The following is a 12,099-nucleotide window of genomic DNA, read 5'->3' as shown; positions in this document are numbered from 1 at the left end:
GATCACAGGGCCAGCAGCATGGGCATCACCTGGGAATCTTATTAGAAATCTTATTAGAAATACAGATTTGCAGGCCCCCAGCCCAAACCTGCCTAATATTAAAATTGAGGTTGTTTTACCAAGCTTTCTAGGTGATTCAGATGCTAAAACTGGAGAACCACTTTGAGCTTGAGCGTGGAAAGCCAAGAGGACTTTGGAGCAATGAGCCAAAACATCGGGGCCACACTTGAGAACTCTGCCATCCAAAAATCACCTCATGGTCCCTTCTAGGCTAGATTCTAAATAGGCTGCTCTCCGGTAATTCACGAGGATGATACCAAAGGGTATGTGTCTCTTTAAATAAACTGTAAGATCTTCAAGCACAGAGTTAAGATTCTTCTTTTAATTAGCTATTTCAGGTAAATTTCAGTGCATTTCAGTTTAATTCAGAAATTAAACTAACTGTGGGCAACGGTTATACATTCATTATGAGAAAATGGCAGATGTATATTTACAAATTTTCATAAAATACTATAGCAAAATATGCAGAAAATTTACTATTATAACCATTTGGAGTGTGTAGTTTCAGTGGCCTTAATTATATTCACACCATTGTGCAATCCTTACCACTGCCCAATTCCACAATTTTTGCAACTTCCCCAAAGGAGACTGTGTACCAATTAAACGATTTTGGTATCTTTCATCCTGTTTTATTCCAATGGGAGTTTTTCCTATTGATCTGTATGAGTTCATTCTAAATTAGGGCTACCAATCCAACATTTTCTTTGTCTTCTAATAACTTGTGTTTTTAAAGAACTCTATTCACAGTGAATTTTAAAAATCTGTTCAGAAAGGGTGCCTGTGTGGCTCAGGTCATGATCCCAGGGTCCTGGAATGGAGCCCCAATGTCAGGCTCCTTGCTCAGTGGGGAGTCTGCTTCTCCCTCTGCCTCGCTTGTGCTCGCTCTTTCTCTCTCCCAAGTAAATAAATAAAATCTTTTAAAAAATCTATTCAGAAAATTTTGCATTTTCATGGAATCATAAAACTATGGTTACAATTATATTACCAAATCTATGAATACTTCCCTTAGGATTTCTGTGTTGCTGTCCTTGAAGACTTTAACAATCTCAATCTTACATTTCCTTTTAAGGTTTTAACATCTAAATACCTAAACCATATAAGATTTACTTAATTTTTTTTTCTAAATGGCTAATCACATGTCCCAATATCATTTATTGGGTAACCCATCTTTGCTTGATTTAAAATATATTTCATATTAAATTTCTCTACATCCTGGTATTTATTCCTGGATCTTTTCTCCAGTCCTTTGAGACAATAACATCGTCTTGATTACTGCCCTGTCCTGCTTTATTCTCTAGCGAGTTAATCCCTCCCCACTTTAGGTCATTTTGATGGTTGCATAATATTCCATGACACACAGGTACCGTAGTTTTTTAAACCAATCCCCTGCTCTAAGCATTTGTTTCCTATTCTTCCATACTCTACAGTGTGTAGTTTTCGGTTGGATTAAACGAATCCTCTGCCTCGGTGGCTCGAGTTGCGAAAATTATCCGTTTACCCTTTTCCTTGAATTATTTTAAAAATTACAACCAATACGCTTTACTGGTCTCACTTGGCATCATTGGCACTAAACCTGTCCGAGGGTGAAGATTAGCCGGCAGAGACCATCAAGCGACAGCAGGGGGCGCAGTTTCCCAGTGTCGCCTAAACCACATCCGGGTTCTTCCGCAGGTTCGGGCCGGGAGCAGGCGGAACGTTTCTGTCACACCGTCAATTAACCCACGCGGCAGGGACCTTTTAGGCCTCCGCGCACCGCTCTTCGCCGGCGCTGCAGTTTCCTTGGGGGCAGCGAGAGCGGGCGTGGGGATTCTCCTGGTTTCTACCGTCGTCGTGAGCAGCGCAGCATGGACGTGCTTGCGGAAGAGTTTGGGAACCTGACCCCAGAGCAACTGGCTGCGCCCATCCCCACTGTAGAGGTGAGGCCAGCAGGCGGGGAGCGGAAGAGGTCGGGAGAGTCCGCAGGAGGCGTTGCCCGGGGAGCTCTTGTGGCGGGGTGAGGGGCGGGGGGCAGCTCTGCGCATGCTCGCGGCGCCGGAGCCGGTCTCTTCCGGAGCGGGTTGCCACGTGCACGTGGAGGGGTCGAGCTTGGAGGAGCGCTCAGCGGGCGCTTTGGGGGCGGAAGAGTCCGGCGCGCTCGCTGTTCTGGGCTGGCGGCTACTTCGGCGTTCGTGTGTCTCGGGGCAGGACTAGCCCTCGCGCCCATATGGGGGCGTGTAATGCAGCCCCGCGGGACTGGAAAGGTCCCACATCCTCCGAATCCGGGCTAGTAATCCTTTTACCTGGAGCTCAAGTTTGGGCTGCAGGAGTATTTTAAGCGCCCTGAACATTTACTCCTTATTTTTGGGAGGGAAAAAAAAAAAAATGTATTTTGGGGAGTAGCCCCATACCTTTCATCAGGCAGAAGTGTGCCTCCCTAATGAGTAATGAAGTTCAGCTGTGGACATAATGTTTACTTTCTGGAAAGACACACAGAACCTCTCTGGGCCCCGATCTCTAAATGGTCCCGGGAGAACTTTCAGGTAGTTGCACCGCGGTAGGTGAGACTGCCCGACCGTCTGATGTTTTCCAGGAACTGCAGTCCAGTAGTGCTAGAGGGAGGAACAGAGAAAGGGGTAGGTGAGGGTCCCGACTGTGGACGGTTTTGATCTTCCGTAGACCTCCGAAGGAGCGAGGAGATGCTGTTGAAGGGTTCAAGCAGCAGAGTGACATGATCTTTGAATCGATTGGATCATAAGAATTTCTTTATAAGTATTTGGCAGATTAGTGAGGTCCATTATGATTAGTCCGCGGGATTTAATCCCTGAGTGCTTGCGGCGCAGTGTGATCATTGGGCAATACTGGATTTTTTTTTTTTTTTTAACTCTTTAAAAGTTAAGAGCCAGCATTTACTGACCATTTGGCATGTGACAGGCTCTGTTTACGCCTAAGGTGCATTGCATTATTTAATTTTCTGAAATAAGTACTATTTTCACCGCATTTTGCCAATGAAGATTTTTGAGGCCCAGAGAAGTTAGGTAGTTAATCCAGTTTCAAAAAGATGTTAAGTGGCTGATCAGGATTTTGGACTCTGGCAGTCGGTTATTAGCTTTCATCCTTTATTTTTTCCTTTAAAGATTTTATTTATTTATTTGATAGAGATCACAAGTAGGCAAAGAAGCAGGCAGAGAGAGAGAGAGGGGGAAGCAGGCTCCTTGCTGAGCAGAGAGCCCAACGTAGGACTCGATCCCAGGACCCCGGAGATCATGACCTGAGCCGAAGGCAGCAGCTTAACCCACTGAGCCACCCAGGTGCCCCAGCTCGCATCCTTAACTGCCGACAGACTGCTTCTCTGAAGGCCTGAGGGATAAGCCTGAAGGATCTGTACAGATCTTGCTTGAATTTGCACAGTTGTGAAGGAACCAGAAGCGCAGTCTCAGGCTTCTGAATCGGAAATAACAATTCCTCTTCCTGGCCCTCTGTGTCCAATCCGCCATCAAATCTTAGGATCCTCCCTACTCAATACCTTCAAATCTGAAACTTCTGCTATTCTTCAAGTTGGAACAAATGGCTTTTACTTCCTAGGCTGCTGACTTGTCTCATCCCCAACCTGTTCTCTGCTCTGTAGCCAGAGCCATCAGTTTTATTTTATCATCAGTTTAAATACACAACTATGATCATGTTGCTCCCTTGATTAAATTTTTCAATCTCTGTCCTGTGATATTAGAGCAAAATCTAACATCTTAACCACTTTTATGAGGTTCTCCTTGGTCTGGCCACTAATGACTTCTTCAGCCTCTTTTCCCACCATTCCCACCTCCTTCCCCATTCTGCCCTGAGATATTTCTTCTCTACTCGCATAGTTCCTTCTGGATTTTTCTCTCATTCCTCTTTGTACATTTACGTATACTAAAATGCACAGATCTGAAGTATTCAATTACATTTATTTTGACAGTTAGAGGTACCCAAATATCTACCATTCAGTACAAGATCTAGAACATTTCCATCACCCCAGAAAGTTCCCTTATGAAACCTTTCGAACTTAACTCGAATTCTATCATCATAGATTCGTTTTGCCTGACTCCTCCTTTTTTAGTAGACTTACTTTTTTTAGAGCAGTTTCAGGGCCACAGCAACATTGAGAGGAAGATACAGATATATGTGTACCCCACATCCCCCCTGTACCCACCTCTCTTTCTGTTTTACTCTCTCCAGATATTTGCTTCCCTCCCTGACCACTCCTGTCACTCCCCTTGCTGGATCTGCCTTCTGCTGCTCCTCTCTACGTGTCGGAGTGTTTGTGATCTCACTGCATGGAACTCTTTCCCATCCACACTCCTTCAGTGATCTCCTCCATTATGTGACTTTAATTGTCCTCCATCTGTAGGCCTCTCACTAATTTTTATTTTTAGGCCACTGTCTTCCCAAGCTCCAGACCCCTATTTGTTGTCTCTTTGACATCTCCCCCTGACTTTCTAATGGATTTGTCAAACTGCATGTGCTCCCGGCCGAATTCCAGATAGCCTCTCCACACCTAACCCTGCCGACCAGCAGTGTCCCTGCTTCCTCCTCTCCATAAGTGGCAACTCTGGGGTGTCAGTCCTGACTCCTTTCAGAGTCTCTATCTAATCTGTGGTCAAGTCCTATTGGCTTTGACTGTGTCTCCTAACTACAATTTCTCCCTATCTGTACTGGTAACCATTGGCCTGGAGTATTTCAGTAAACTCCAGAGTCCTCTCTCTGCTTCTAAGCTTGGCTGTTCTCAGCCTAGCAGCTAGAGTGATGCAGTTCAGATGAGTCAACATCACATCACTCTTTTGTTCAGAACCTTCTGATGCTTCTTATGTCACTCAGAGTGAAAGTCAGAGTTTATTATTTTTTTTTTTTTAGATTTTTTATTTATTTGACAGAGAGATCACAAGTAGACGGAGAGGCAGGCAGAGAGAGAGAGAGAGAGAGAGAGAAGCAGGCTCCCTGCCAAGCAGAGAGCCCGACGTAGGACTCGATCCCAGGACCCTGAGATCATGACCTGAGCTGAAGGCAGCGGCCTAACCCACTGAGCCACCCAGGCGCCCGAAAGTCAGAGTTTATATAGCTGCTGCTGGGTCCCGTGTGGTCCTTAGACCCTTACTCAGAAATTGGGTATCCTTACCTTTAAGGACTTGTTTCTCACCATTTGTGAGAGTTCCCACTAGCAGAGTAGATACCATACATAAAAAGAGACTTATCATCTCAGCCATGTACCACCTCAGGAAGGTATAGAGAGCAGGACTAAAACCTCGAGCAGTGCATGAGTGTGCAGGTATTTGATGTGGGTCACGGACCTCGTGTATGCCGAGGAGTTGTGACCAGACGCTAGCTGAGAAAGAACGGGAGGGAGACAGAGCTCTTTGTGGGGCAAGAGATCCAGCTTCCCAGGACTCTGAAACTAATGTTTCCTGTCTCAGACTGGCAAACCCAGCTTGCCTAGGTGTCATGACAGTAAAACAATGTGTGAGGAGTGCTTGGAGCCTTGAATCATCAGAAGATTAAAGTATATTCTATTTAAGAAATAGGTGGTATACAATGAGATACCACCTCACACCAGTCAGAATGGCTAAAATTAACAAGTCAGGAAATGACAGATGCTGGCGAGGATGCGGAGAAAGGGGAACCCTCCTACACTGTTGGTGGGAATGCAAGCTGGTGCAGCCACTCTGGAAAACAGCATGGAGGTTCCTCAAAAAGTTGAAAATAGAGCTACCCTATGACCCAGCAATTGCACCGCTGGGTATTTACCCTAAAGATACAAATGTAGTGATCCGAAGGGGCATGTGCACCTGGATGTTTATAGCAGCAATGTCCACAATAGCCAAACTATGGAAAGAACCTAGATGTCCATCAACAGATGAATGGATAATGGAGTACTATGGATAATGGATAATGGAATACTATGCAGCCATCAAAAGAAATGAAATCTTGCCATTTGCGATGATGTGGATGGAACTAGAGGGTATTATGCTTAGCAAAGTAAGTCAGTCGGAGAAAGACAACTATCATATGATCTCCCTGATATGAGGAAGTGGAGATGCAACGTGGCGGGTTTGGGGAGTAGGGAAAGAATAAATGAAACAAGATGGGATGGGGAGGAAGACAAACCATAAGTAACTCTTAATCTCACAAAACAAACTGAGGGTTGCCAGGGAGAGTGGGGGAGGGAGAGAGTGGTGGGGATACAGACATTGGGGAGGGTATGTGCTATGTGAGTGCTGTGAAGTGTGTAAACCTGGTGATTCACAGACCTGTACTCCTGAGGCTAATAATACATTATATGTTAATTAAAAAAATTTTTTTAAATTAAAAAAAAAAAGAAATAGGTGGTATATGTGTGTGTGTGTGTGTGTGTGTGTGTGTGTATTTGCACGCACATACACACATCTGGGATTTCCATAAAAGTGGTTACCATTTTAAAATTGTTTTCATTTTTATTTCTTTTCTTCTGCTTTCTGTGATAAAGTAAGTCATTTTTGGCATATTAAAATGACTTCTTGTAAAAATACTGCCATTGCTGGCACAGAGTGCTGATACACCTTGTTGTTTTGGTTCGCAGGAAAAATGGAGGCTGCTTCCGGCATTTTTAAAGGTAATTGTTTAACACTTAGTTGGTTATTTTTCAAATGAAAAAAAGTTAAATTCCTCTTTCTTAAGAATTAAGTGTTTATCACCAACTAATAATTTTTGACTTTGCCTAACTATGTAATTTGTATTTTATTTTTATTTTTTTTTTATTTTTTTTTTTTTAAAGATTTTATTTATTTATTTGTCAGAGAGAGAGAGAGAGGGAGAGAGAGCAAGCACAGGCAGACAGAATGGCAGGCAGAGGCAGAGGGAGAAGCAGGCTCCCCGATAAGCAAGGAGCCCGATGTGGGACTCGATCCCAGGACGCTGGGATCATGACCTGAGCCGAAGGCAGCTGCCTAACCAACTGAGCCACCCAGGCGTCCCTAATTTGTATTTTAGAAATACAAGGAATTATAAGGCAGTTTCTCTGACTGTCTGTAAGGTGCTGGTTGGGAGAGTGGTGATCTGATTTTAGAGATGAGGTGTAGTATACGCAGCAGCAGAGTGGGCTTGGCAGAAGAGATGCTACAGGTGGTCAGAGAAGGTCTCCCAGACAAGGTGACACATAAACCCCATCTCAGCAGGACAGGATTTCAGTAGGCGGAAAGGTCTAATGCGGAGAGCGTGCCATGATAAAAGCAGTCAAGGGGCGCCTCCATGGCGTCTGTAAGGAACGGTGACCAGTCTGTGTGGCTGGAATGGACGAGTGGGTAGTCACAGGAACTGCTGAATGGAAGGTTAGTGGACGACTTCAGTTCACTTTTAAAGAGCTTATGCCAAGACGTAGGGGTACCACAGTGATCAGTCACTCGACACCAGCAGGATGGTGGTAATCAAAAAGAAAGGTAATAAATGTGATGAGGATGTGGGGAAACTGGAACCCTACTGACGGGAATGTGAAATGTTGCAGCTGCTTTGCGTAGCAGCCTGGTAGTTCCTAGATGTTAAACAGAGTTAACCATATAATCCAGGAATTCTGCTCCCACTTACTCAGGAGAAGTGAAAACACATGTCCGCACAAAACTTGTACACATATGTTCGTAATAGCCAAAAAGTAAAAACAACGCAACTGGCCATCAGTTGACAGATGGATAAATAAAATATGGGATATCCATTCAGTGGTTCTGCAGTGGATTATTCTTTGGGAATAAGAAGAAATCAAGTGCTGATATATACCGCAATGTGGACGGGTATAGAAAGCACGCTAAAGGAAAGCATGGAGACTTGAGAAATGAGTACAGTCTTATCTGACTTAGTTCTGTGTTGTAGGCAGAAGGGAGAGTGCTGGTGGGGGAGTTCTGGGGAGGCTGTCAGGGCCTGATTGTTGGTCAGATTTGAAAGCCACATTAAGGATGTTGGCTTTTCTTCTAACAGCGATAGGAAGCTGTTAAAGAGGTTTAAGAAGAGTGACCAAGAATGAAATGAAATGGTAATAAGGTCAAGGGAAGAGAAAAAAAAAATTTTTGTTAAAACTTTTTTTTTTTTTTTTAAGGAAGTGTATATGAGCAGAGGAGAAAGGGTGGTATTTAGGATTCAAAAAAGAGGAGACAACTGTTGGCACACAGTCTAAGAAGAGAGTGGGAATACAATAGAGACATAAGACTGTGGTCGTTTCATTCATTCATTCGTTCATTCACTCAAAGTTGGGATTCTCCTTTACTCAGACAACCTTGAAATATATTTGTCCAAAAACAAAGATACAAAGATTTTAAAACATAACTGAAGACAGAAACACAAAGCTTGTAAGGCTGCCAGCTCTGTTGGCCAACAGAATCAGTTCTCAACAACAGACTCAGTTCTTAGGCTGGGATGACAACAGTGAGGAGAGGGACAAATGTTAATCCCTGTCCTTGGTTTCTTACAAATATCAAATTGGGGGTGTTTGACTTAATAGCATCGTTTTGTGAAGATAGACATCACCTTTTGAGTTTTAGTTGATGAATCAGTAACGTGGCCTTGGTTTGTTTTTGTTTTTGTTTTTTAGAATAGTGGTGGTGTGGTATCCAGAATGAGGGAGGCAGTAGCCCCACTGTATGCCGGTCAGACTGTTGAGAACCTTGTCAGAGTTCAGGGTGCCCATATTAGGAGGAACATGGACCAACTGGAACATGCCCAGGAGCAGGCCATCTGCTGCTGAAGGAAGGGTCCGGAAGGCATGCATGTGAGACAGAGTTGAATAGGTCATCCTGGACGTGACAACAGGAAGGACAGTTGTAAATACACAGACTGTCTGGGAGCAGGCCTTTCTCTCCAGAAGAACAGTTCAGTCCTCCGGGTGGAAACCAGAGGAAGGCAGACATCAGATCAGTATATACGGCTGAATTTTTTCCCCCAATATTTAGGACTGCTTCTATATGGGATGGTTGCTTTGTAAGCTGGTGAGATCCCAACAAGGAAGTGTAATTAAAGTGAAGGCTCTGATTATGTGTTAGTCATGTTCTAGCAGGGCTGAACCCATTGTGCTTGAATATTAATATTAAAAAAAAAAGAACACATACAGGCCTTTTAAATTTTCATACTTTGGAGTGTGTGTTATTGTCTCAGTGTTTTCCATAGCACACCGCACTCTCTGCAGGGTTGTCTCTGGCTTCGGAGATGAAACGGAAGTCTCTGCTGGCTGTTCTGCTCTTAGGCTCCATGAGTTTCACCTGCCTTTCAATTTCAAATGCAGTGATTTTCAATTTTCTTAATAAAGATCCTTATTTTTTCCCCCTTGGTCTTCTATAAGAGATCTGAGTTTCACAATTGCTCGGATAGGGGAAGACAGAAAAGAAAGTCGGCATTTTTGAGGGTTGAAGAAATGAAGCTCAATTGCTGTATTTTGTTTCTTGGATTTTTTGTAAATTGAAAGTATGCGGAGAAAATCTTGCCCCATTTGTTAGCTTATGGGGAGTCATTAGGTATATTCCAATACCCCTAACTTGCATTCCAAGGGTCAGATTGATTCTCAAGGAAGAAATTTTGAGGGTATATTAGGATGGAGGAGAAATGGAATGAGGACACATAAATATAAAGTTCTACTAAGTGACACTTCTGGTTTTGTTTTTTTTTTTTTCTCAAAACTTTAGAGAAAAATCTGAAGGCTCCCTGGGGTTAGAGTCTCTAACATACTATGCTGTATTGTTTCTAAGCTACTTTCTATTTTTTGTCTGTTTAGGTGAAGGGCCTTGTGAAACAGCATATAGATTCATTCAACTATTTCATTAACGTGGAGGTAAGCAGCAGGGCTTGGAAGCAGAGAGGAGGTGCCTGGCGGGCTCAGTCGGTACAACAGGCAACTTGATCTCTGGGTTGTTGGGTTTGAGCCCCACGTTGGGCGTGGAGCCTACTTAAAAAAAAAAAAAATGTAGAGACGAGAACTGATGGAAGCCAGAGACGTTCCTAATGGTGCTCTTTCCCCTGCAGATAAAGAAGATAATGAAAGCCAACGAAAAGGTCACGAGTGATGCTGACCCCATGTGGTACCTGAAGTAAGGAACCAGCTACCGTTGATCTGCTGCTTTGGTCACGTCCCGCGTTTTGTAAAGTGAATGTGGTTGTTACCAAAACTCTCATTAAAATAACTGTCTTTACTCGGTTCATAAGGAAAGTACTCAGTTTTTAATGGGTAAACTAACGATAACAAGTGGAGTTATGCTTGAGAAGTACTGAAGCTATTAGGTTTAAACATTTTCTCGAACAATTTTAAACTTAGAGAAAAATTACCAAAATAGTACGAAGTGTTCCCTAATCCCCTTTGGCCAGCCTGTGCTAACGTTAGCCTCTTACATAACCAAACCAGGATCAGCAGACCCAGGCAGTCAGCGCTGATAGGATGCTGTCAGCCACTCCGCACCTCTTGTTTCAAGCTTTCCCGCTCATGTCTGTTTTCTGGCCCAGGATTCAGTCCAGAGCTCGATGTGGTGATTAGTTCTCCTGTCGCTTTAGCCTCCGCCAGCCTGTCCCAGTTCCTCTTACTTTCTTGGTCTTTTCTCACCTTGACACTTCTGAAGCATCCTGATTCATTGTTTTGTAGGAGGTCCTTCGGTTTGGGTTTGTATGATGTTTGCTCATGTTTCAGTTGGCTTATGCATTTTTGGCACAGAAGTAATGTTTTGTGCCATCTTCCCTGCATCGTATTAGGGGTTCAGAGATCAGTATATTCTACTGTAGGTGGTTTTAACTTTGTTCACTTGATTAAGGTGGTATATTCAGGCTTGTCCACTGTGAATTTACTATTTTTCCATTTGTAGTAAGTGTCTTATGGGGAGATCCTGTGATACTACGCAAAGAGCTTACCCACTAATTTTACATCAAGGATGGTTCTTACAACAATTACTGCTGTGTGTTTACCTGGTGGTGAGGCTCTCTTGCCATCATTCCTTGCACGTTAGTACTGGTATTATTTATCTCTCTCTTTTTTTAAAAAGATTTTATTCATTTATTTGACAGAGAGAGAGACAGTGAGAGAGGGAACACAAGCAGGGGGGAGTGGGAGAGGGAGAAGCAGGCTCTCTGCAGAGCAGGAAGCCCAGTGAGGGGCTCGATCCCAAGATCCTGGGATCATGACCTGAGCCGAAAGCAGATGCTTAATGACTGAGCCACTCAGGCGCCCCTATTTACCTCTTTAATTTTATTTATATTGATATAGACTCCTGTGTATTTTAATCTGTGGCTCATGATCAGTAGTATCATTTCACTGCTCACATCATCTCAGGTTGACTGCTGTGTCCTTTCAGCACACCCCACGTAATTTTCAAGCATTGATTTGCTTTGTGGTGTCATGAGATGTGGTTGATCTGGTATTTTCCTTATGTCAGCCTGGAATCGACTGTTCCCCAGGGAGCCCTAGCCTCCTTTTCTGGACAGTGTTTAAAAACCAAGATAGGGATAATACAGCCTTGGTAGACAGAGCAAGGAAATACGTGTGTGTGTGTGTGTGTGTGTGTGTGTGTGTGTGTGTAAATCACTAACATGCATGTGTACATCAGTATTTCTATATCCTATCTTCTTATGTATAAAAAACCCAGCACACTGATAGCTCTTATTTTAGTTCAGCTCACGGGACTTACTGTCACTGACCTCTTTCCTTATTTGTAAGTTCTGTCCCTAAAATGAGGAACCTGGCTCTAATCGTTCACACTATTTTACCTATTTATTCAGTCCTAGACCTGGTTTAAAGGATTGCTGATTGATATCTCTGTGAGAATAGAATTTACTAATAAGAGTGCAATATCTATATATTGCTTTTTTGTCTTTATGTCTGTGGTATCCAAGCAAAATACCTTCCAGAGCTAATCAGACTCGCTCCCTTTCCCACCTCCCTGGTTCAGTTACATTATTCATTTGTAAATCTGTGGCTTTTGTATTCCATTTTGGATCCCCTTCTGCATCCATAATTTTAATTATGCATTTGCTTTTTGAGTGTGTGAAACATGATTGTAGGAGTTAGACCTATAGAAAAAGGTATTTTCAGGAAATTGT

At 43.3% G+C, this 12,099-nt stretch overlaps 1 protein-coding gene across 1 annotated transcript in view; it reads left to right on the top strand.

The window, feature by feature from the left end:
• Positions 1-1,725: 1,725 nt before the first annotated feature.
• LOC111157663 (RNA polymerase III subunit B) overlaps positions 1,726-12,099 on the top strand; it is a 105,763-nt gene continuing 95,389 nt past the window's right edge. Inside the window, exons 1-4 of the mRNA XM_022519279.1 lie at positions 1,726-1,976; positions 6,626-6,658; positions 9,794-9,850; positions 10,042-10,106. Coding sequence (XP_022374987.1) covers positions 1,905-1,976; positions 6,626-6,658; positions 9,794-9,850; positions 10,042-10,106 — 227 coding nt within the window. The 5' untranslated portion in view covers positions 1,726-1,904. The remainder of the gene's footprint in view (positions 1,977-6,625; positions 6,659-9,793; positions 9,851-10,041; positions 10,107-12,099) is intronic.

The sequence above is a fragment of the Enhydra lutris genome, unplaced genomic scaffold (assembly GCF_002288905.1).
Source record: "Enhydra lutris kenyoni isolate GAN:26980312 unplaced genomic scaffold, ASM228890v2 scaffoldscaffold55, whole genome shotgun sequence".
NCBI classification, from domain to species: Eukaryota; Metazoa; Chordata; class Mammalia; order Carnivora; family Mustelidae; genus Enhydra; species Enhydra lutris.
The sequence above is the reverse complement of the archived record's forward strand: the minus strand, read 5'-3'. Positions and strand labels throughout refer to the sequence as shown.